We start from the raw sequence: 27,723 nt of genomic DNA, 5'->3' as shown, positions 1-27,723 counted from the left end.
GAGCTACTGAACACACACCAGCAGAACTACTGAACACACACAGCAGCAGAACTACTGAACACACACCAGCAGAACTACTGAACACACACAGCAGCAGAACTACTGAACACACACCAGCAGAACTACTGAAAACACACCGGCAGAACTACTGAACACACACCGGCAGAACTACTGAACACACACCGGCAGAACTACTGAACACACACCGGCAGAACTACTGAACACACACCGGCAGAACTACTGAACACACACCAGCAGAACTACTGAACACACAGCGGCAGAACTACTGAACACACACCAGCAGAACTACTGAACACACACCAGCAGAACTACTGAACACACACCAGCAAAACTACTGAACACACACCTGCAGAACTACTGAACACACACCAGCAAAACTACTGAACACACACCAGCAGAACTACTGAACACACACCGGCAGAACTACTGAACACACACCAGCAGAGCTACTGAACACACACCAGCAAAACTACTGAACACACACCAGCAGAACTACTGAACACATACCAGCAAAACTACTGAACACACACCAGCAGAACTACTGAACACACAGCAGCAGAACTACTGAACACACACCAGCAGAACTACTGAACACACACCAGCAAAACTACTGAACACACAGCAGCAGAACTACTGAACACACACCAGCAGAACTACTGAACACACACCTGCAGAACTACTGAACACACACCGGCAGAACTACTGAACACACACCAGCAGAACTACTGAACACACACCAGCAGAACTACTGAACACACACCAGCAGAACTACTGAACACACACCAGCAGAACTACTGAACACACACCAGCAGAACTACTGAACACACACCAGCAGAACTACTGAACACACACCAGCAGAACTACTGAACACACACCAGCAGAACTACTGAACACACACCAGCAGAACTACTGAACACACACCAGCAGAACTACTGAACACACAGCAGCAGAACTACTGAACACACACCAGCAGAACTACTGAACACACACCAGCAGAACTACTGAACACACACCAGCAGAACTACTGAACACACACCAGCAGAACTACTGAACACACAGCAGCAGAACTACTGAACACACACCAGCAGAACTACTGAACACACACCGGCAGAACTACTGAACACACACCAGCAGAGCTACTGAACACACACCAGCAAAACTACTGAACACACACCAGCAGAACTACTGAACACACAGCGGCAGAACTACTGAACACACACCAGCAGAACTACTGAACACACACCAGCAGAACTACTGAACACACACCAGCAGAACTACTGAACACACACCTGCAGAACTACTGAACACACACCAGCAAAACTACTGAACACACACCAGCAGAACTACTGAACACACACCGGCAGAGCTACTGAACACACACCAGCAAAACTACTGAACACACACCAGCAGAACTACTGAACACACAGCAGCAGAGCTACTGAACACACACCAGCAGAACTACTGAACACACACCAGCAGAACTACTGAACACACACCAGCAGAACTACTGAACACACACCAGCAGAACTACTGAACACACACCAGCAGAACTACTGAACACACACCAGCAGAACTACTGAACACACACCGGCAGAACTACTGAACACACACCGGCAGAACTACTGAACACACACCGGCAGAACTACTGAACACACACCGGCAGAACTACTGAACACACAGCAGCAGAACTACTGAACACACACCAGCAGAACTACTGAACACACACCAGCAGAACTACTGAACACACACAGCAGCAGAAAAACTGAAAACACACAGCAGCAGAACTACTGAACACACACCAGCAGAACTACTGAACACACAGCAGCAGAACTACTGAACACACACCAGCAGAACTACTGAACACACACCAGCAGAACTACTGAACACACACCAGCAGAACTACTGAACACACACCAGCAGAACTACTGAACACACACCGGCAGAACTACTGAACACACACCGGCAGAACTACTGAACACACACCGGCAGAACTACTGAACACACACCGGCAGAACTACTGAACACACAGCAGCAGAACTACTGAACACACACCAGCAGAACTACTGAACACACACCAGCAGAACTACTGAACACACACAGCAGCAGAACTACTGAAAACACACAGCAGCAGAACTACTGAACACACAGCAGCAGAACTACTGAACACACACCAGCAGAACTACTGAACACACACCAGCAGAACTACTGAACACACACCGGCAGAACTACTGAACACACACCAGCAGAACTACTGAACACACACCAGCAGAACTACTGAACACACACCGGCAGAACTACTGAACACACACCAGCAGAACTACTGAACACACACCAGCAGAACTACTGAACACACACCGGCAGAACTACTGAACACACACCGGCAGAACTACTGAACACACACCAGCAGAACTACTGAACACACAGCAGCAGAACTACTGAACACACAGCAGCAGAACTACTGAACACACACCAGCAGAACTACTGAACACACACCGGCAGAACTACTGAACACACAGCAGCAGAACTACTGAACACACACCAGCAGAACTACTGAACACACACCGGCAGAACTACTGAACACACACCGGCAGAACTACTGAACACACACAGCAGCAGAACTACTGAACACACACCAGCAGAACTACTGAACACACACCAGCAGAACTACTGAACACACACCAGCAGAACTACTGAACACACACCAGCAGAACTACTGAACACACAGCAGCAGAACTACTGAACACACAGCAGCAGAACTACTGAACACACAGCAGCAGAACTACTGAACACACACCGGCAGAACTACTGAACACACAGCAGCAGAACTACTGAACACACACCGGCAGAACTACTGAACACACACCGGCAGAACTACTGAACACACACCAGCAGAACTACTGAACACACACCAGCAGAACTACTGAACACACACCGGCAGAACTACTGAACACACAGCAGCAGAACTACTGAACACACACCAGCAGAACTACTGAACACACACCAGCAGAACTACTGAACACACACAGCAGCAGAACTACTGAAAACACACAGCAGCAGAACTACTGAACACACAGCAGCAGAACTACTGAACACACACCAGCAGAACTACTGAACACACACCAGCAGAACTACTGAACACACACCGGCAGAACTACTGAACACACACCAGCAGAACTACTGAACACACACCAGCAGAACTACTGAACACACACCGGCAGAACTACTGAACACACACCAGCAGAACTACTGAACACACACCAGCAGAACTACTGAACACACACCGGCAGAACTACTGAACACACACCGGCAGAACTACTGAACACACACCAGCAGAACTACTGAACACACAGCAGCAGAACTACTGAACACACAGCAGCAGAACTACTGAACACACACCAGCAGAACTACTGAACACACACCGGCAGAACTACTGAACACACAGCAGCAGAACTACTGAACACACACCAGCAGAACTACTGAACACACACCAGCAGAACTACTGAACACACACCAGCAGAACTACTGAACACACACCAGCAGAACTACTGAACACACACCAGCAGAACTACTGAACACACACCAGCAGAACTACTGAACACACACCGGCAGAACTACTGAACACACACCAGCAGAACTACTGAACACACACCAGCAGAACTACTGAACACACACCGGCAGAACTACTGAACACACACCAGCAGAACTACTGAACACACACCAGCAGAACTACTGAACACACACCGGCAGAACTACTGAACACACACCAGCAGAACTACTGAACACACACCAGCAGAACTACTGAACACACAGCAGCAGAACTACTGAACACACAGCAGCAGAACTACTGAACACACACCAGCAGAACTACTGAACACACACCGGCAGAACTACTGAACACACAGCAGCAGAACTACTGAACACACACCAGCAGAACTACTGAACACACACCAGCAGAACTACTGAACACACACCAGCAGAACTACTGAACACACACCGGCAGAACTACTGAACACACACCAGCAGAACTACTGAACACACACAGCAGCAGAACTACTGAACACACACCAGCAGAACTACTGAACACACAGCAGCAGAACTACTGAACACACACCGGCAGAACTACTGAACACACACCAGCAGAACTACTGAACACACACCGGCAGAACTACTGAACACACACCGGCAGAACTACTGAACACACACAGCAGCAGAACTACTGAACACACACCAGCAGAACTACTGAACACACACCAGCAGAACTACTGAACACACACCAGCAGAACTACTGAACACACACCAGCAGAACTACTGAACACACACCAGCAGCAGAACTACTGAACACACACCAGCAGAACTACTGAACACACACCAGCAGAACTACTGAACACACAGCAGCAGAACTACTGAACACACACCAGCAGAACTACTGAACACACAGCAGCAGAACTACTGAACACACACCGGCAGAACTACTGAACACACAGCAGCAGAACTACTGAACACACAGCGGCAGAACTACTGAACACACACCAGCAGAACTACTGAACACACACCGGCAGAACTACTGAACACACACCAGCAGAACTACTGAACACACACCAGCAGAACTACTGAACACACAGCAGCAGAACTACTGAACACACAGCAGCAGAACTACTGAACACACACCAGCAGAACTACTGAACACACACCGGCAGAACTACTGAACACACAGCAGCAGAACTACTGAACACACACCAGCAGAACTACTGAACACACACCGGCAGAACTACTGAACACACACCGGCAGAACTACTGAACACACACAGCAGCAGAACTACTGAACACACACCAGCAGAACTACTGAACACACACCAGCAGAACTACTGAACACACACCAGCAGAACTACTGAAAACACACCAGCAGAACTCCTGAAAACACACCAGCAGAACTACTGAACACACAGCAGCAGAACTACTGAACACACAGCAGCAGAACTACTGAACACACACCAGCAGAACTACTGAACACACACCGGCAGAACTACTGAACACACACCAGCAGAACTACTGAACACACAGCAGCAGAACTACTGAACACACACCAGCAGAACTACTGAACACACAGCAGCAGAACTACTGAACACACAGCAGCAGAACTACTGAACACACACCAGCAGAACTACTGAACACACACCAGCAGAACTACTGAACACACACCAGCAGAACTACTGAACACACACCAGCAGAACTACTGAACACACACCAGCAGAACTACTGAACACACAGCAGCAGAACTACTGAACACACAGCAGCAGAACTACTGAACACACACCAGCAGAACTACTGAACACACAGCAGCAGAACTACTGAACACACAGCAGCAGAACTACTGAACACACACCAGCAGAACTACTGAACACACACCAGCAGAACTACTGAACACACACAGCAGCAGAACTACTGAACACACACCGGCAGAACTACTGAACACACACCGGCAGAACTACTGAACACACACCGGCAGAACTACTGAACACACACCGGCAGAACTACTGAACACACACCGGCAGAACTACTGAACACACACCAGCAGAACTACTGAACACACACCGGCAGAACTACTGAACACACACCGGCAGAACTACTGAACACACAGCAGCAGAACTACTGAACACACACCGGCAGAACTACTGAACACACACCGGCAGAACTACTGAACACACACCAGCAGAACTACTGAACACACAGCAGCAGAACTACTGAACACACACCAGCAGAACTACTGAACACACACCAGCAGAACTACTGAACACACAGCAGCAGAACTACTGAACACACACAGCAGCAGAACTACTGAACACACAGCAGCAGAACTACTGAACACACAGCAGCAGAACTACTGAACACACACCAGCAGAACCACTGAACACACACCGGCAGAACCACTGAACACACACCGGCAGAACCACTGAACACACACCGGCAGAACTACTGAACACACACCGGCAGAACTACTGAACACACACCGGCAGAACTACTGAACACACACAGCAGCAGAACTACTGAACACACACCAGCAGAACTACTGAACACACAGCAGCAGAACTACTGAACACACACCAGCAGAACTACTGAACACACACCAGCAGAACTACTGAACACACAGCAGCAGAACTACTGAACACACAGCAGCAGAACTACTGAACACACAGCAGCAGAACTACTGAAAACACACAGCAGCAGAACTACTGAACACACAGCAGCAGAACTACTGAACACACACCGGCAGAACTACTGAACACACACCGGCAGAACTACTGAACACACACCGGCAGAACTACTGAACACACACAGCAGCAGAACTACTGAACACACAGCAGCAGAACTACTGAACACACAGCAGCAGAACTACTGAACACACACCAGCAGAACTACTGAAAACACACCAGCAGAACTACTGAACACACACCAGCAGAACTACTGAACACACACCAGCAGAACTACTGAACACACAGCAGCAGAACTACTGAACACACAGCAGCAGAACTACTGAACACACAGCAGCAGAACTACTGAACACACAGCAGCAGAGCTACTGAACACACACCAGCAGAACTACTGAACACACACCAGCAGCAGAACTACTGAACACACACAGCAGCAGAACTACTGAACACACACCAGCAGAACTACTGAACACACACCAGCAGAACTACTGAACACACAGCAGCAGAACTACTGAACACACACCAGCAGAACTACTGAACACACAGCAGCAGAACTACTGAACACACACAGCAGCAGAACTACTGAACACACAGCAGCAGAACTACTGAACACACACCAGCAGAACTACTGAAAACACACCAGCAGAACTACTGAACACACACCAGCAGAACTACTGAACACACACCAGCAGAACTACTGAACACACAGCAGCAGAACTACTGAACACACAGCAGCAGAACTACTGAACACACAGCAGCAGAACTACTGAACACACAGCAGCAGAGCTACTGAACACACACCAGCAGAACTACTGAACACACACCAGCAGCAGAACTACTGAACACACACAGCAGCAGAACTACTGAACACACACCAGCAGAACTACTGAACACACACCAGCAGAACTACTGAACACACAGCAGCAGAACTACTGAACACACACCAGCAGAACTACTGAACACACACCAGCAGAACTACTGAACACACACAGCAGCAGAACTACTGAACACACACCAGCAGAACTACTGAACACACACAGCAGCAGAACTACTGAACACACACCAGCAGAACTACTGAACACACACCAGCAGAACTACTGAACACACACAGCAGCAGAACTACTGAACACACACCAGCAGAACTACTGAACACACACCGGCAGAACTACTGAACACACACCGGCAGAACTACTGAACACACACAGCAGCAGAACTACTGAACACACACCAGCAGAACTACTGAACACACAGCAGCAGAACTACTGAACACACACCAGCAGAACTACTGAACACACACCAGCAGAACTACTGAACACACAGCAGCAGAACTACTGAACACACAGCAGCAGAACTACTGAACACACAGCAGTAGAACTACTGAAAACACACAGCAGCAGAACTACTGAACACACAGCAGCAGAACTACTGAACACACACCGGCAGAACTACTGAACACACACCGGCAGAACTACTGAACACACACCGGCAGAACTACTGAACACACACAGCAGCAGAACTACTGAACACACAGCAGCAGAACTACTGAACACACAGCAGCAGAACTACTGAACACACACCAGCAGAACTACTGAAAACACACCAGCAGAACTACTGAACACACACCAGCAGAACTACTGAACACACACCAGCAGAACTACTGAACACACAGCAGCAGAACTACTGAACACACAGCAGCAGAACTACTGAACACACAGCAGCAGAACTACTGAACACACAGCAGCAGAGCTACTGAACACACACCAGCAGAACTACTGAACACACACCAGCAGCAGAACTACTGAACACACAGCAGCAGAACTACTGAACACACACCAGCAGAACTACTGAACACACACCAGCAGAACTACTGAACACACAGCAGCAGAACTACTGAACACACACCAGCAGAACTACTGAACACACAGCAGCAGAACTACTGAACACACACAGCAGCAGAACTACTGAACACACAGCAGCAGAACTACTGAACACACACCAGCAGAACTACTGAAAACACACCAGCAGAACTACTGAACACACAGCAGCAGAACTACTGAACACACACAGCAGCAGAACTACTGAACACACAGCAGCAGAACTACTGAACACACACAGCAGCAGAACTACTGAACACACACCAGCAGAACTACTGAACACACACCAGCAGAACTACTGAACACACAGCAGCAGAACTACTGAACACACACCAGCAGAACTACTGAACACACACCAGCAGAACTACTGAACACACACAGCAGCAGAACTACTGAACACACAGCAGCAGAACTACTGAACACACACCAGCAGAACTACTGAAAACACACCAGCAGAACTACTGAACACACACCAGCAGAACTACTGAACACACACCAGCAGAACTACTGAACACACAGCAGCAGAACTACTGAACACACAGCAGCAGAACTACTGAACACACAGCAGCAGAACTACTGAACACACAGCAGCAGAGCTACTGAACACACACCAGCAGAACTACTGAACACACACCAGCAGCAGAACTACTGAACACACACAGCAGCAGAACTACTGAACACACACCAGCAGAACTACTGAACACACACCAGCAGAACTACTGAACACACAGCAGCAGAACTACTGAACACACACCAGCAGAACTACTGAACACACACAGCAGCAGAACTACTGAACACACACCAGCAGAACTACTGAACACACACCAGCAGAACTACTGAACACACAGCAGCAGAACTACTGAACACACACCAGCAGAACTACTGAACACACAGCAGCAGAGCTACTGAAAACACACCAGCAGAACTACTGAACACACACAGCAGCACAACTACTGAACACACAGCAGCAGAACTACTGAACACACAGCAGCAGAACTACTGAACACACACCAGCAGAGCTACTGAACACACACCAGCAGAACTACTGAACACACACCAGCAGAACTACTGAACACACACCAGCAGCAGAACTACTGAACACACACCAGCAGAACTACTGAACACACACCAGCAGAGCTACTGAACACACACCAGCAGAACTACTGAACACACACAGCAGCAGAACTACTGAACACACACCAGCAGAACTACTGAACACACACAGCAGCAGAACTACTGAACACACACCAGCAGAACTACTGAAAACACACCGGCAGAACTACTGAACACACACCGGCAGAACTACTGAACACACACCGGCAGAACTACTGAACACACACCGGCAGAACTACTGAACACACACCGGCAGAACTACTGAACACACAGCGGCAGAACTACTGAACACACAGCGGCAGAACTACTGAACACACACCAGCAGAACTACTGAACACACACCAGCAGAACTACTGAACACACACCAGCAAAACTACTGAACACACACCTGCAGAACTACTGAACACACACCAGCAAAACTACTGAACACACACCAGCAGAACTACTGAACACACACCGGCAGAACTACTGAACACACACCAGCAGAGCTACTGAACACACACCAGCAAAACTACTGAACACACACCAGCAGAACTACTGAACACACACCAGCAAAACTACTGAACACACACCAGCAGAACTACTGAACACACAGCAGCAGAACTACTGAACACACACCAGCAGAACTACTGAACACACACCAGCAAAACTACTGAACACACAGCAGCAGAACTACTGAACACACACCAGCAGAACTACTGAACACACACCTGCAGAACTACTGAACACACACCAGCAAAACTACTGAACACACACCAGCAGAACTACTGAACACACACCGGCAGAACTACTGAACACACACCAGCAGAGCTACTGAACACACACCAGCAAAACTACTGAACACACACCAGCAGAACTACTGAACACACACCAGCAAAACTACTGAACACACACCAGCAGAACTACTGAACACACAGCAGCAGAACTACTGAACACACACCAGCAGAACTACTGAACACACAGCAGCAGAACTACTGAACACACACCAGCAGAACTACTGAACACACACCAGCAGAGCTACTGAACACACACCAGCAGAACTACTGAACACACAGCGGCAGAACTACTGAACACACAGCGGCAGAACTACTGAACACACACCAGCAGAGCTACTGAACACACAGCAGCAGAACTACTGAACACACAGCGGCAGAACTACTGAACACACACCAGCAGAACTACTGAACACACACCAGCAGAACTACTGAACACACACCAGCAAAACTACTGAACACACACCAGCAGAACTACTGAACACACACCAGCAGAACTACTGAACACACACCAGCAGAACTACTGAACACACACCAGCAGAACTACTGAACACACAGCAGCAGAACTACTGAACACACAGCGGCAGAACTACTGAACACACACCAGCAGAGCTACTGAACACACAGCAGCAGAACTACTGAACACACAGCGGCAGAACTACTGAACACACACCAGCAGAACTACTGAACACACACCAGCAGAACTACTGAACACACACCAGCAAAACTACTGAACACACACCTGCAGAACTACTGAACACACACCAGCAAAACTACTGAACACACACCAGCAGAACTACTGAACACACACCGGCAGAACTACTGAACACACACCAGCAGAGCTACTGAACACACACCAGCAAAACTACTGAACACACACCAGCAGAACTACTGAACACACACCAGCAAAACTACTGAACACACACCAGCAGAACTACTGAACACACAGCAGCAGAACTACTGAACACACACCAGCAGAACTACTGAACACACACCAGCAAAACTACTGAACACACAGCAGCAGAACTACTGAACACACACCAGCAGAACTACTGAACACACACCTGCAGAACTACTGAACACACACCAGCAAAACTACTGAACACACACCAGCAGAACTACTGAACACACACCGGCAGAACTACTGAACACACACCAGCAGAGCTACTGAACACACACCAGCAAAACTACTGAACACACACCAGCAGAACTACTGAACACACACCAGCAAAACTACTGAACACACACCAGCAGAACTACTGAACACACAGCAGCAGAACTACTGAACACACACCAGCAGAACTACTGAACACACAGCAGCAGAACTACTGAACACACAGCAGCAGAACTACTGAACACACACCAGCAGAACTACTGAACACACACCAGCAGAACTACTGAACACACACCAGCAAAACTACTGAACACACACCAGCAGAACTACTGAACACACAGCAGCAGAACTACTGAACACACAGCAGCAGAACTACTGAACACACACCAGCAGAGCTACTGAACACACACCAGCAAAACTACTGAACACACACCAGCAGAACTACTGAACACACACCAGCAAAACTACTGAACACACACCAGCAGAACTACTGAACACACAGCAGCAGAACTACTGAACACACACCAGCAGAACTACTGAACACACAGCAGCAGAACTACTGAACACACACCAGCAGAACTACTGAACACACACCAGCAGAACTACTGAACACACACCAGCAGAACTACTGAACACACACCAGCAAAACTACTGAACACACACCAGCAGAACTACTGAACACACAGCAGCAGAACTACTGAACACACACCAGCAGAACTACTGAACACACACCAGCAAAACTACTGAACACACACCAGCAGAACTACTGAACACACACCAGCAGAACTACTGAACACACAGCAGCAGAAGTACTGAACACAGATTTAAATAAGTCAAAGATGACTGAACACTAATGGGAATATTGGATTAGAATAAATTATAATTGCAGCACAAAATATGTTTGTCCAGAATTTTTTGAATCAGTGATTAACTTATCTGAAGATGAATACAGAAATGTATTTTGTGGGGCTTGTTTGGTATAAGAAGAGCCTAGAAACAGCAGATCATGAGTTCAGTGGCAGAACTACTGTGAACGGCTTCAGACCGAAGGCAAAGAGACGAGTATAAACTCAGAGAGCGACTCACACACACACACACACACACACACACTCACACACACACACGACTGACAGAACTACAGCGAAGCTCTCAGAGAGTTCCTCGCTCGCGTCTTTGTCCTGCAGAAATCAATCCCTCTCAGATTAACATGTAAAGAGGCATCAAATTAATTTCAGCAACACAAATATGAGCTCAGCGTGGATCACACTCACACACACACACACACACACACACACACTAATGCTCTTAGCGGCTCAATGAGGCTCAGTTAATCTCATTGTGAAAGCCGCTCGTCTGCAGCTTTAGAGAAGAAACGTCTCAGTAACGGCTGAAAGGAGAGATGGAAGAAAAGACGCACCATTAGTAATTAAGACACAAACAATGAAGGAATCTCTCGTCCCTCACTGACGAGACACGATTACAGAAGATTCACACGATCCACAGAGAGCCAGATCATCATCACAGCTTCTGCAGCATCGACTGTTGCTTTCCTGTTTAGAGTGTGTGAGTGAGAGAGAGTGTGAGTGAGAGAGAGTGTGTGAGAGAGTGTGTGTGTGTGAGAGAGTGAGAGAGTGTGTGTGTGTGTGTGAGTAACACAGTCCCGATCCAAAGTATCCAGATATAAATTTGTTGGCCATTCTCAGTAGAAAGCGCCCGAGCAACATCTCTGTGTGTATCATGACCTTGAGACGACACTGAATCACACTGGAACAGCTGGTCTGAATACATGACAGGCAACACACACACACACACACACACACACACACACACACACACTCCTCAGCCCATAAATCAGCCTCCCAATCCACATCTTCATGCACTGCTCTAAATATTGACATTTTCAGTGTGAAAAAGTGGACTTCAAACACAAGGACAGGTGTGTGTGTGTGTGTGTGTGTGTGTGTGTGTGTGTGTGTGTGTGTGTGTGTGTGTGTGATGTTGGACAGGTCATGGCCGGATGATCAGCTGGACGGCTGTATAGTGCGCAGTGTAAGAGTGTGTCGAGGGACTGCAGGAATATGACATCAGTGTGTGTCGCTGGAAGAGGATTTTCAGACATTAGCATAAGCATATTAGTATTGATCCGGCATAAACGTGATGATCGATCCGTCTAACTCTAATCTGTAAATGTGATTAATTGGGAAAATCCAGTTTCAGGAGGAGCTGCAGGAATTAGCATCTTCACACAGACGAGAGCTGATCAATCAGTTTCTGCTGTTAGTACAACACACACACACACACACACACAAACCGAACTAGGGTGTATGATATCGCCTGCGATAATATCGTAATAATTGTTTTAACGAACAAATGAGTTGAATCAATGATTCAACAGATTAAGAGTCACATGCTTCGCTCCTGAGTGAATCAGCCGTTTGAATGAATCGGTTGAATCTCAATGACTCGCTGCCCCCTACTGGTGGGCTCAATTTATTTTACATTTAAAGTATCTTTTAAATCACTTTAAATATCAATATTCAACGTCTTATGCTTAAAATATCAAAACATTATTTGGTTTCATTGATTTATTCATAAAGCACCTTACACCCTACCACCATAGTTCAGAACTGCTGCTCATTGCAATAAAAAGCAACAGAACAAAGAGATAAAACATGAAAACATCCACACACTAAAACACCAAAGAGAATGATCCTTAAAAACATCAAGAGTCAAGGAAGATCTAACGATGGCAGATTATTCCCCAATCCAGATCACGGATCAGTTGGAGGAACGGCTAGAAGAACCCGTCTGATGAACCGCGGGCCTAAAGCTGAACACACATCGGGACCCTATCCTGTGTGCTGAGCTGTACTGGAGCCAACCTAAAGAGATAGCGGGAGAAACATGATCCTACTATTCCTCTGATCTGCATTCAGTGTGTGTGTGTGTGTGTGTGTGTGTGTAGGCAACTAAATCACTTCTGTGTTTCCATTGCAGAGATGACTTTTGTTCATACTGATTTGATTGGGAACAGCCCTATTGTGTCTTGTTATTATAATTTAATTTGATTAAATCTATGAAACTGACACAAAAGATTATGCACGCATATCATTAGGTTTGAAAAATACCCATATAAAGGTGATGAAATGAATTGAAACATATTGGAAAAAATTATTTCTCAGATGTAAACACGCATAGTTCCAGATGCACACACACACACACACACACACACACACTGAGACTGAGGAGCATCTGCTAGTGATTTGCTGTAATTGCTGCAGGGTCACGGAGGTCAATTGGACTAATTGGAGTTCCTGATGAAGCGGCGAGCGGCTCCTTCGCTCTCGGGACTCTTCAGAGGAACTGCCGTTTAATTCCACACGCTGTCAGTTTGGGTTTTGGATTCGCTGTTAAAACAAACACTGATTGCTACACGACAAGACGACCTTAGTGTGTGTGTGTGTGTGTGTGTGTCCATCTGGAGCTCTGAGCGAGTTAATCATGCGAGGAGAGAGAGAGACTTCTGACCGTCTGTCCTCCAGTCCAACACAAATTATAAACGCAGCAAAATCATATTTTTGGTGTCAGGCCTTCAGGACCAGATCTAATGCATGTGTTTCTGAAACCGGTCGATCTCCTTCCGTCTCTGATCGGGAGTTTACACTCGTATCCAGTAAAAGTCGTTTAGTACCTTAATACTGATGTTTTATACAGTGTTGGAGTCATACGCTGAAGAATCTTCAGAATCTAAATGGATCTCCTAGAGAAGATTTAACAAATTAACATTTGGGAAGAAGTATGAAAGCTGAATCACAAACTATTAACAGTAATTATCATGGTATATTGTTTAACAAATTAAGGCAAAGAGGGGGTCCCAAGTGTAGGGTGAGAAGTGTGGCTTACTGGTGTGCCCACCAGACTGTGCAAGTGAAATGGGGCAAAAGTGTCTCAGCTTTATTTAGGGTCGGCAATGGATTCAGACACGGGGGTATTTTGTCACCTGCTCTTTCTAATCTCTATATGGATGCAGTTGAGAGCCTGTAATAATGGTGCATATTATGTATGCAGATGACCTTGTGACCTTTAACCCAAGTAGTGCTGGATTACTGCAGCTCTCAGTAACATGATATCAAACATAACGCCGATAAGAGTGTCGTCATGATCTGTAGAAGTAACGATGACAAATGTTTGAACTACCCGGATTGAAATTAGCATATAAAGACGCAATGAGAATGTTACTCACAAGAAAGACCAAGATGCTGTAGTGCCAGTGAGATGTTCGTGGGTATAAGGAGACTTAACGGGTCACAAAGTGAAATAATAATGAGCTTAACTAACATACGGCTAAGTCCTACACACTACCAATCCCGTAAGTGGAAACACCGGTATAATGGCCTTCTGTAGAACAATGATTTTCTTTTTATTATTTTGTTTGTTTTTATGTCTAGGTATGTATGCATGTACGTTTATGGTGTACTCATGCATTGTTGTGGGTAAGATTTGGACCTCCAGTCTGTAATAAAAGTTTTGATTGATTGATTAATCTCAGATTAATACAGTACAGCTGGATTATGAGAACATATTTGACTCCAGTTACGTTAAACTACATTACCCACACACACACACACACACACACACACACAGCTGATAAACACACTCACAGTCAGTCACACTCTGTGACCGCTTCACAAGTCTTCAAATCTGCTCTGATATTATCCAGTTAATGCATGAATAACTTTGATATTGTTATTAATATTTCATCTGGACTGAAGCAGGTCTACTTGATTATCATCATCATTTATTATAAAAATAATGAGTATCAAATGTGATCATTCGGCTTTTGAGGAAAGTTTATTTGTTCATCTCTCAATCATCGTTGAGATTAACATGACAAGCATCAGAATTGCATCACAGAGAGGGAGAGCGAGAGAGAGAGAAATGGGGAGGGCGAGAGAGGGAGAGAGAGAGAGATGGGGAGAGCGAGAGAGGGAGAGAGAGAGAGAGAGAGAGAGATGGGAGAGCGAGAGAGATGGGAGAGCGAGAGAGGGAGAGAGAGAGAGAGAGATGAGAGAGAGATGGGAGAGCGAGAGAGGGAGAGAGAGAGAGAGAGAGATGAGAGAGAGAGAGAGATGGGAGAGCGAGAGAGAGAGAGGGAGAGAGAGAGAGAGAGAGGGGGAGAGAGAGAGAGAGAGAGAGAGAGAGAGGGAGGGAGAGTGAGAGAGAGAGAGGGAGAGAGAGAGAGAGGGAGAGAGAGAGAGAGAGAGGGAGAGAGAGAGAGGGAGAGAGAGGGAGGGAGAGTGAGAGAGAGAGAGGGAGAGCGAGAGAGAGGGAGAGTGAGAGAGAGAGAGGGAGAGCGAGAGAGAGAGAGGTGTGTTAATAGAGAAGTGAGGGGGAGGTCACGGGGTCATTGAGGCTCTGCTATGGTCCGACCTTCTGACACTAAGAGTCTTGGGCTGTGTGTGTGAGTGTGTGCTGCTCAAACAGAGTGCTAATGCTCTGATCAAACACACACACACACACACACACACACACACACATCTACGCCTTGTAGATCAAGCAGCGACACGTATGTGTTATGATCTCACCGGAACGAACTGTGTCTCCACAACGCCATTAAGCAACAGATTGAAGCATGTGTCTGTGTGAAGACTGTATCCATGCCACTGATAGCAGAGGCGCTCACACACACACACACACACACACACACACACACACACACACACACACACACACACACACACTAGAGCCCGTCCGATAAAAGATTTTGAAGGCCGATACCGATGCAAATATTTTTGGGTTTTAAAATCTGATATTCCAATATATCGGCCGATATTTTTTTGTTATTAAATATTGTTGGATTTCACACGCGTGTAAAAGAAAAGCGAACTTTTCTGCACGAGATACGTTTGATACTTTTTCTCTATGTCTAAATGTTCACTCCACGCAAGTATAACTTACATTTTACAATGCAGACACTGCAACTAGAGATATGCTGGTTTTTAATACAGTAATCATTACTTTATTTAGGCAGAAAAAGTTCATTGTGGTTTCCAAGCTCATTAACGTTAGCGGTCTTCCACTGATGATAGTGGCGTTAGCTAGCTTTGTGGTTAGCTAGTCTATGATGAGCCATAATTTAGCAATAGATAACATCATACTGCAAATTGTAAAACATACATTTTCAATATAACAGGCCAAGGAGAGATGATTGAAGTGTGTTTCTTCCGTTTTTATTTTATTTTTTAAATATTAATTTATCGGCCATTATAACTGCCGATACCGATATTATGGAAAATGCCTAATATCGGCCGATCACACACACACACACACACACACACACACACACACACACACACACACACACACACACACACACACACAGTATTACCACTAACAGGCTGAACTCCATACTGACTGAACTGCGAGGGAATATGAACTGAGATGTGAATATGGAGGGTAAGATCTGTATTGGGCAGCTGTGTGTGTGTGTGTGTGTGTGTGTGCCTCTCATACTACAATAACAGCACTTCATCAGAGGAACATCTGGAAATTACTCTGATAATCAGGCCAGGGGAAATCAAACTGTAGATGTTGTTTTTCCACGGCCTCTTCTGGTTCCCTTACAGGCCTAATGACAACACTGTCACTCCCAATCACTCTCACACACACACAGGCGCACATTTGTCAAGCGTTATGACAGCTGTAATGGCTTCCACCCGCTAGCCTCGTCCCAGCGTTAGCCCAGCCGCGCACCACTCTATTAGCATCTGACCGCAGCGAGCTACAGTGTTAATGAGCGGAGGAGTGTGTGTGTGTGTGTGAGCGGAGTGTGAGTGTCAGTGGAGTGTGTGTGAGGAGCATTTCTCACCCGTCCAGCAGGTCCATGGTGGAGGAGGTGACGTCGGCATAGACGAGTGTGTGTCCGAGTGTGTGTGTGCGCAGGTGCTGCCGGTACGTGTGCAGGCTGAAGTGTTCAGAGAAGCTCTCGGGAGGATCAGTGTTTATCACACACACACTCCCTCGCTCTCCCAGATCCGGCTCGGCTCCGGCCCGAAGCTTCAGGACTCCCGACCCAGCCGTCAAGCAATGCAGGAGCCGGTGCTTCTGCTCCTGTGGGACACACACACACACACACACACACACACACACACTCCATGGATTTATCATCATACTATGATGGTTTTGATTTGCTTGAATAAAATAGAAATCACTTTAAAAAAGGAAAATATATTTCAGTGCAACGTGCAGCGCAAATCTGTCACATCAGCCACATAACATTACGTGCTTGAGAAGTGGATTTTAATGGATTACGGCTCTAGATTTATCGATATACCGGTCAACAGCTTTTAAATATCAATAATTATCGGTCACCGGCTTTCAAATATGGACAATTAACAGTTACTGGCTTTCAATCAAATAATTATCGGTTATCGGTTTACAAATATAAAGAATTGTCAGCGCTAATAGCCTCATGGGCAGCGTGTCATCATATTAAAGGGGCCCGAGGTCGAGTCGTGGACATTCCCTGATCCGTCCTCCTCCCTCTCTCTCCAGCTTCGTTCCTGTCAACTAACCGTCCTACTATAATAAAAGGTAAAAAAACAGGATTATCGGTTATGTATATCAGCCAACGTTTTCCTATAGGTGCATCCCTATTTATGATATTTAATGCAATTACACCAGAAGTAGCTGTAATTAAATTACTGAAAAATAAAGAGTAATCACTTACTTTACTTTTCAATAGAAAATAAAATTACAGTACTTAGATGACATAGTTATTATTAATTACATCATTATGTTTGGTTAAACCCACACACACACACACACACTGAACAGAACCAGTTTCTGATGCAATCATAAGTGGAATCCCACATATGGGAATCACACACACACACACACACACACACACACACACACACACACTCACACACACTCACACACACTCACACACACTCACACACACACAGTGCCTGGTTTTATTCTCACACGTTTAATGCTTGTTTTTAAAGCAAGGGCTCGTTTGATTGGCTCTGTCGTTAGAGACGCTCAGTCATTAACCAGGCGATCGACGAGAACAGCCAATCAATGACGCCGCTTGCTTCTGCTTACATCAACGATAATCATATCATATATGCTCAGTGAAATATATCTGTGCAGAAGAAAAGATAATATATAACGTTAAATAAAAACACTAATATGCAAGTATTAAATGTATAATCATATCTGAAGTGTGATCAAGACAGATATGAGGACGAGTATTTCCCGCTGAAGAGAGAACGAGTGACGGGGAGAATCCACACTGCCACTCGTTAATCAAATATTATTAAACATTTTATAATCATATTGCGTAGTCGTGCTTGGAGTCGGTTGTTTTATTTGTGATAATAACGCAATGAAACATGACAAACTGAGAGACATACTTTTGGCCAGACCGTCAAACAAAGACATTATGAACAAGCAAGAGAAAACCAACCGAATATTAATAACGGAATATGATGTAGTCAATATTAGATTTTTCCTCTCAACTTTTTTTTATATGAAACCTGCATCTATAGTTTGCCTTTTTTGCCAAATAATTTTAGTGTTTAAAAGGTTAGTGTTTTGTTCTTCCCTCATATTTAAAAAAAATTATATTTTCCAAATATTTTCATGGTTTAATCAACATTATAGGGTCATTAAAACAAGCATCCTCTCCTCACTGTATTATTAATGAGCACAATATTTCCTCATGTCTTCGGCTGATTCTGTCAGGAGTGTGACAGACACACACTGACACCTAGTGGTCATCATTGACACATCTGTGTTATCTACGCCATACAACCAAACTCCACTACACAAAACAGAGACACAATGATAACAAATGGCTTTATTAAACTCAAAATCCCTGAAAGTCTAAATCAGTCCTGGGAAAATGAGACTGGAGATGTGTGTGTAAACTGCTCCTCCGGCCTCTATACTCATGTAAACTCATCACAAGTTCTTCACAAGAGTCAGCTGTCAATCACACCGCATCAGCTGTCAATCACACCGCATCAGCTGTCAATCACACAGGATGAACTACAGTCCCATTGGATCCTCAACAGAACCAGCGTTCGCCTCCTCGGGCCTTCAGGACCTCAGAAAGGCCTTTCCCTCAATGTGTGATCAAATTATTAAAACATATAAAAGATCGCCTGTATGTGTCAATTACCAACACAAACTGTGCAAATGATAAACGTTCACTCTGATCAGTGTGAGGGACAAACTTCAGTCACAGATCACGAGTACTGCCATCCGTCATATAGATGTTGTTAGCATCAGTGACGTGTGTGTGGGTCACCTGGTGTGTGTGGAGCAGATATATCGGTGTGTGTGTGTGGAGCAGATATATCGGTGTGTGTGTGTGGAGCAGGTATATCGGGGTGTGTGTGAGTCACCTGGTGTGTGTGGAGCAGATATATCGGTGTGTGTGTGGAGCAGGTATATCGGGGTGTGTGTGTGTGAGTCACCTGGTGTGCGTGGAGCAGGTATATCGGGGTGTGTGTCGGCACAGTGCTCCGCTCACAGCTCAGACCCAGAGTCCTCAGGATCTCCGTCAGAACCTCGTAGCGAAGAGAGTTGCTCAACTTCAGCTCTGAGAAACCCTGAGCATCATGAACATCTGGATCCGCCTCCAAACGCACCTGAACACAAGAGGAGACGCACATCTGTGTCAACACACACTCAACACAAGAGGAGACGCACATCTGTCAACACACACACTCAACACAAGAGGAGACGCACATCTGTCAACACACACACTCAACACAAGAGGAGACGCACATCTGTGTCAACCAAGGTTATTATAGTTTTGCATTTTTCATTAGTTTTTATTTTTATTTCGTTTTGAATTTTTGTTTTCAAATTCAGTTTAGTTTTAATTAGTTTTAAAAGTGGGGTTACTAGTTTAGTTTCTATTTTTTGAAAATGCTTAGTTTTAGTTTAGTTTTTATTAGTTTTAGTGTTAGTTTTAGTTTTTTTTTTTGTAATTTGGGTTATTTGTCAGGGGCAAGGTTGAAAAACGTCAGAAAAAGAATTGTGTAATAATAACTCAACACATACATTTTTAGAAATATCTATTCAACATTAAAACCAAATGTATAGCCTACAATGTGAAATTCCTTTACTGTACCAACAATCTACATATTTTCTATATAAAAATCCCACAGCTTTACAATTTCGGTTACACTTTATTTCGATCACTTTAGACATTCTACAAATTATAAGTAACTTTTCAACTACATTTCAAGCAACTCTCATTAGAGTATTAGTATATTATAGTAGACTGTCAGTAGACTGTTAGATTATGGTTATTGTTAGGATTTGGGTTAGGAGAATAAGTTGACTTGTAGTAGACAAGTTACTTATAGTCAGTTGAATGTCTAAAGTGGACTATCGAAATAAAGTGTTACCGAGTAGAATAATGACATAACATTATTTAATATTTGAATCAGAGCTTATAGAGTTTTGACATCGACAACCCAGCAGCATTTTACCTCAAAATTGCGACTAAGTCAGTTAACTTTTTCTAATGAAGGCTCAATCGCTTCTCGGGTCGACATTAACACACTAACAGAATTGTATTAAGAATTTATAATATTTGTACACCACCTTTTAATGTGTGATTGTGTAAAGATGTTCATGATGAGATACCAACCTTTCACGAACTTGCTTTCAACATTGATCGAACCCTCGTTGGCTCGTTTTCGCGGAGACGCGGTGTGTACTGCATGGAGGGGGAGGGGCTGTGTGTGTAGGTGTGTGTGTGCGCGCGCGCGCGTGCATGTGAGAGAGACGGAGGGAGAGCGTTACAGGGAAATGAAATGCAGTTGAACATACACTGCGTGTTTTAAATAACGTTAAAATTAACGGCATTGACAAAGACGAAAACTAAGGACATTTGCTCTATAATTTTATTTTATTTTAGTTAGTTTTGCAAACAGACATTACAGTTTTAGTTAGTTATAGTTTTTTTGTAATGGCTCGTTTTTATTTTTATTTCAGTTAACGACAATGTTTTTTCCCATCTAGTTTTCGTTTTTTCGTTAGTTTTCGTTAATGATTATAACCTTGGTGTCAACACACACTCAACACAAGAGGAGACGCACATCTGTCAACACACACACTCAACACAAGAGGAGACGCACATCTGTCAACACACACACTCAACACAAGAGGAGACGCACATCTGCGTCACACACAGAAAAGACATTCTTATGCAAACACCATATAAAAGTGAATTCTGCATCCAGTTAAGCCCTTTTCCACAGGTTACAATGGGAAAAATGGAATTTGAAAAAATAATAAAACGAACAGTCATTAGTGAAGTGCAGGGTCACCTGACACAGAATGGCCTGTCCGCTGTCGGGCCCGTGGGTCAGGCGTACGATGGCCATCTCGGGCTGGTCCTGCTCCGTGATCTCCCCCCACAGCTCCACCTCGCCCGCACCCTCCTCACGCTCGTACACACTCCCGCTGGACACCACACTCATGCGCAGCTCGGTGCCGTCGGCCCGGGTGAAGCTCAGTCTGCAGATCTGCTCCTCCGGCGGGGCCCGGGGCCTCAGGGTCACTCCAGCGGGACACAGGGAGCAGGACAGGCCCAGCACACGCCCGCCCCGGTTCAGGAACGCCAGGAACACCAGGATCAGCTGAGGCGTGAGCGGGCCGGTGCCGAGCACCAGCAGGAGTGTGTTCTCGGACCAGGGCTCGCTCAGCGCCGGCTGCGGGCGGAGAGGGTAGATGGTGTAGCGCTCCGGGTCCAGGACCTCCGTCAGGAGCGAGCGGATCCTGCGGTACTGAAGGTCACAGCCGCCCGTGAACACCAGCACGTTAGGAGGCTTCCCGCCGGACCTCAGCCGCACGCTCTCGGGGTCCGGCAGGTCTGGAGCGTTCTCCTCCTCGTCTGGGAGATCCGGGACGTTCTCCACGCCGTCAACCGGCAGGTCCGGGATGTTCTCGGCGGAGGCGAACCGGACCGACTGGATGGTGCTGTTCTCCAGCTCCAGGCACTCGTGGCAGCTGGACAGGTGCAGGTGGTGTCCCTCCATGTGCCGGTGACCCGACGGGAGCTCCGGCTCCTCCTGACGGCTGGTTGTGGACAGCACCGGCTCGCTCAGACGTTTGGCCTGGAGTCTCCTCTTCTCCAGAAGGTGTGTGAGCGCAGACTCTTTGAGGGACACGGCTGGGACACAGAAGGACAAACACGGGATTAGTACAGCTGCGTGTCAGGGCTCGACATCCGTGCTCGTCCGGACAAATGGACTTTTTTAAGGGGCGAGGAAAAGAGAATTTTATTTGCCCGACCGGACAAGTAGCCTGATTAAAATGTCAATAACAAAAAAATAACCAGGGAATCACTAAAACGAGAGAATGATTCTGATTGTATTACATTTATTGTAAGTTGCGATCGATAGTGGATAATGAATGTAAGTGTATTACTGCCGGTCACAGGGTTGTGTTGTTGAGGCTCGCACACAGACACTCGGTTAACAACACACTGCCGATAAAAATTCAAAATGTGGAGTTAGAATATTTATAACACATGAATAGAGTTAAAGGAGAACTCCAGCGGAAAATGAACCTTTAGTCTAATTACACATTGTTACCTAGTCAACCGTTATCTGAGATTTGTTTTCATGACTGCTGAATGTAAATAGTTTTATCTCTAAAAACAGGTTAGCCTATAACGCTAGTATAACGCTAGTATATAGGGCATAGAGTAATGACAAATAAAAAATCGCTTGTTATTACCACTAACAAGGCTCAAAATAGCCCCACACCAACACGACAGCATAATAAGGGTCCCTACATTCAAACCGAAGCATTGAGAACTTTGTCAGTGTCCACACAGTTTAATAAGAAGATATTTTATACACACAGTCAACTCCGCGAATACAGGAAGAAGCCATCTTGGAAAAATAGTCTCTACCAGTCGATCTACGAGCGCCGATCCACTGAAACACTGGCGGAGGTGCGTCAGGCACAAATGCTCTGAAAACTCTTTCTTGCAAACAATTCTAATTTGTACATTTAAAAATATTTAAAACTATTTCATAACATTATTTAATACAGTTTTATTTTAATTTGATCAGCCCAACGTAGGCTAAGAGCCCTGCAGTGTCTTATTACTCTAACTTAATTTATTGATCAAATTTAGAAATTTAAAATGAAAGATTAGGCATACATTTAATAAACTTTAGGGAGAAAATGTCCTTTGAAAGGAGACGATGTGACAAAATGCAGATTTCAATATATCAAAGCTGTTTGAACACTGATGAATATTGCTTCAGTTTTTTTTACTTGCACTCGTCTGAAGGACACACACGTCGAGCCCTGTGTGATGACCCCTGCTGGGATGAAACTCACACACTATCTTTTCAGGAATGAGCCCGTTTTCCATACACAGACGATCCTCCATAAAGGCCACGCCGAGCCGGCTGAAGTTCTCCAGGCTGGCTTCGGCTACGGCCCGGTACGGCTGACCCGGACTGCAGGCCAACGGGAGACAGTAATCCGACCAGTTCAGCACCTGACACACACACACACACACGTATGGATTTAAACACATTCAAGTTTTGTTCTCATCTGATAGTGTCAGTGCAGTCAAATCATTATTATTGAGTGTTTTGGAGCCCGAGGCCAGAGCGGCGAGGACACACACTCCGTCAGGTGACGTGAGGAACCCCGACCCCGGCTTTCATCAAATGAAAAAAACTTGACCAAACCTGCACATCAGTCAGAGCCGAGTGTGTGAGGATCTATAGATGTGTGAGTGAAGTGTGTGTTTCTGAAGGCCCGTTTGCTGGTGTGTGTTTTCTCCGGTTACTGATGCACTACTGTAACCTCATTTTCCATGCAGGCACATTAAGGAAGTTATATTTTATTTATTTGAGACCATTTTTGTCATTTCAATGTCATTTAATTTCAATAAAAGATGCAATTCCTGATTTGGTTTATATTTGCTCGTTGCGCTCGCTGGCGCCCTCTTGTGGACACAGGAGACGATACAGTCTCTTTAACATTAAAGGGGTGCTTTACTGCTTTTTTTTCCTGTGCATGATTGTGTTTATGGGGTACAATATATGTGGATTATGTGATTGGCTAAGGACAAAAAAGCAGGAAAATATACAGAGCTCAATAGCATAAGCCATTTCACTAACTATTCGTGTATCTTTCACAATCAGCAATGTCAACATCGGTGAATGTATAATATGATAACGAAAACGGTTAGTGAACTAAACTGAACAAATTCAGTGTATCAGTAAGATCGTAGGAAGTGGCATTACTGTACTGAACGTGTCTGGAAATTAGACCTAGTAAATAAAAGTTACATCCTAAAGCACCGACTTTTTGTTATCCTGGAACATTCTTTTGTATTCATGTCATGTTTCATGTAGTTTACCTTGATTTTTACCTTGATATCAGATTCACGGTTTGCCTGACGAGCTTCAGCAGATTATTTTTTCAGATCAGTGTGTGTTTGAGTGTGTGTTGTGCTGGAGGCAGGACGTTTTGGGCTGTTATCAGACTCCATGTCGTCAGCTGAAGTGCCGTTGATCGCATGGTTGACTGTATATAAGGATAGAGAGGCTCGGGAGCGCGCATGCACGTCACATCCGATGGATTTCGCTGGGAATCCGACTCGGAGACCTCACATATAAATATGAATATTGGCCTTCAGAGGTAATAGCCAAACCCGAAAAGTGGATCATTGCAATGTGTGATTACAACCCCTTCAAACACAGGCAATAAAAAAGGATTCATTTTATAAACAAAATTACATATAGGAACTTTAAGAAATAAATAAAGTTTCGAACTCGTTCATTAAAATGAACAAATCTTTTATTGTGTCATTTGGTTCATTCAACGAACGCGCGTCACAGAACAGAGCAAGGCGAGCATTTGAGCTTATAAAACTTAAACTTTGTTATACATTTATTAAATGAGCGATCGTTTCGCTTGATAAGACCCTTATTCATCGTCTGGTGTCATTTAAAGCCCTTTGAACAGTTTGCACTGAAACTGTGTTTTGGACCTTGAACCGTTTGGTTCCCATTGAAGTCCATTATATGGAGAAAATCCTGGAATGTTTTCATCAAAAACCTTCATTTCTTTTCGACTGAAGAAAGAAAGACATGGACATCTTGGATGACATGCCGCTCGTTGCTCTGATTGGTTAGCGCTGTCCTATGGCGTGAGAGGGATACTGAAAGACTAACGTTTATCCGGCCCTCGGACTGAGGTGTGTGTGAGTTCCCAGAACTAATATCATGATGTCGGTCTGGTGTGTACATGTTCCCCCAGTGTTGTGTGACGGCTGTGATTGTGGAGGATCTGAACCTACAGTCTGACTGCTGTGATAGTCACACACACACACACACACACACACACACACTCTCTGAGGAGGATCTGAACCTACAGTCTGACTGCTGTGTGAAGCCTCTGGAAGTCTCCGTCTCGACGACGCCTCGATGATGAAGGCCACGCTTTCTATCCGCCGGCCACACAGCAGCGAAGAGCCCAGCAGAGTCCACTTACTGAGGTCCTCACACACCTGCGGACACACACACACACACACACACTCAAGAGCTGTTCTCCATAGATGCAAGGGTTTTTATACTGTACAAACTGTATGTTCTGTCCTTCTATATTAACCATACCCATCACACACACACAAACCCGAACCCTAAACCTAAAACATAACACACACACACACACACACACACACACACACACACACGTGTCAGTGTTCATTCATTCAAAGCACAGTGACAGCCGTCAAACAGAACTGATCTGACTAACAGCAGTACAGCTGAGCGTGTCTCGTATCAGAGATCGTTAATTCTGTAATTCAGTGTTGTATAAATCAGCGTGATAGAGGAGTCATCAGAGATGTTGATCAGATGTGTGATGGGACTCTCTCTCTCTCTCTCTCTCTCACACACACACACACACACACACACACACACACACACACACACACAGCTGTGTTCACCTGCGGCTCGCTGATGTAAACGCCCTTGTCTCCGAGCTCCAGGAACAGCGCGGCGTCGCTCGGGCTCTGCGGGGATCCGGCGCTCGGCTCTCGGTCCAGCTCCCGGAAGCTCAGGCTCCTCCGGCCCCCGCTCAGCCGCTCCAGAGCCCGGCGGATCACGGCCGTGTAGCAGCGCTGGAACCGCACCCACAGGTACAGGTAACACAGCGTGATTAGCATCCTTCTGCGCATGAGCAGAGTCTCCCGAGGAGTCTCGGGGCCGCGGTCATCTTCACTTCCGTACCTGTCAGTCAGAGCCATAGACAGACTCCGCCTCTTCCGGTTCCAGCACACGCACACACACGTTTAAATAATAATCACTCTCCGCGATATTCATACTTCTCAGCTCGTGTCGCTCTGGAGTCTGTGAAAGTTAATCAGTGTCTTCAATCCGATGTAAAATACGCCAGAATCGCTTCTGAATCAAACGGCGCGGTCACGTGACACCTGTTACTTTCCCCGGCGCGGATTAAATCGGGCCAATCACAGCCGCTTTGGGTGAACGCGCAGCACTCAGCGCTCGAAAGCGGACCTGGAGGAAGACACGTCGTTGTCATTGAACATT

The 27,723-nt window shown here is 45.7% G+C and overlaps 1 protein-coding gene across 2 annotated transcripts in view; it reads right to left on the bottom strand.

Moving 5' to 3' along the window:
• The window catches only part of hlcs (holocarboxylase synthetase (biotin-(proprionyl-CoA-carboxylase (ATP-hydrolysing)) ligase)), a 42,729-nt gene extending 15,284 nt beyond the window's left edge, over positions 1-27,445 (bottom strand). Inside the window, exons 1-6 of one of the 2 annotated variants that reach the window (XM_039670310.2) lie at positions 27,120-27,445; positions 26,544-26,678; positions 24,491-24,653; positions 22,462-23,306; positions 20,593-20,766; positions 17,973-18,214 (exon numbers count right to left, since the gene is read on the bottom strand). In XM_039670310.2, coding sequence (XP_039526244.2) covers positions 17,973-18,214; positions 20,593-20,766; positions 22,462-23,306; positions 24,491-24,653; positions 26,544-26,678; positions 27,120-27,419 — 1,859 coding nt within the window. In that variant the 5' untranslated portion in view covers positions 27,420-27,445. Of the gene's footprint in view, positions 1-17,972; positions 18,215-20,592; positions 20,767-22,461; positions 23,307-24,490; positions 24,654-26,468; positions 26,478-26,543; positions 26,679-27,119 lie in introns of those variants that run through there. The other variant, XM_089126549.1, reaches the window with a different exon arrangement.
• Between the last annotated feature and the right edge of the window lie 278 nt (positions 27,446-27,723).

The sequence above is a fragment of the Pimephales promelas genome, chromosome 23 (genome assembly GCF_988280905.1).
Source record: "Pimephales promelas chromosome 23, fPimPro1.hap1.1, whole genome shotgun sequence".
Lineage (NCBI taxonomy): Eukaryota > Metazoa > Chordata > Actinopteri > Cypriniformes > Leuciscidae > Pimephales > Pimephales promelas.
Note: the sequence above shows the minus strand (reverse complement) of the source record. Positions and strands in the feature narration are given on the sequence as shown.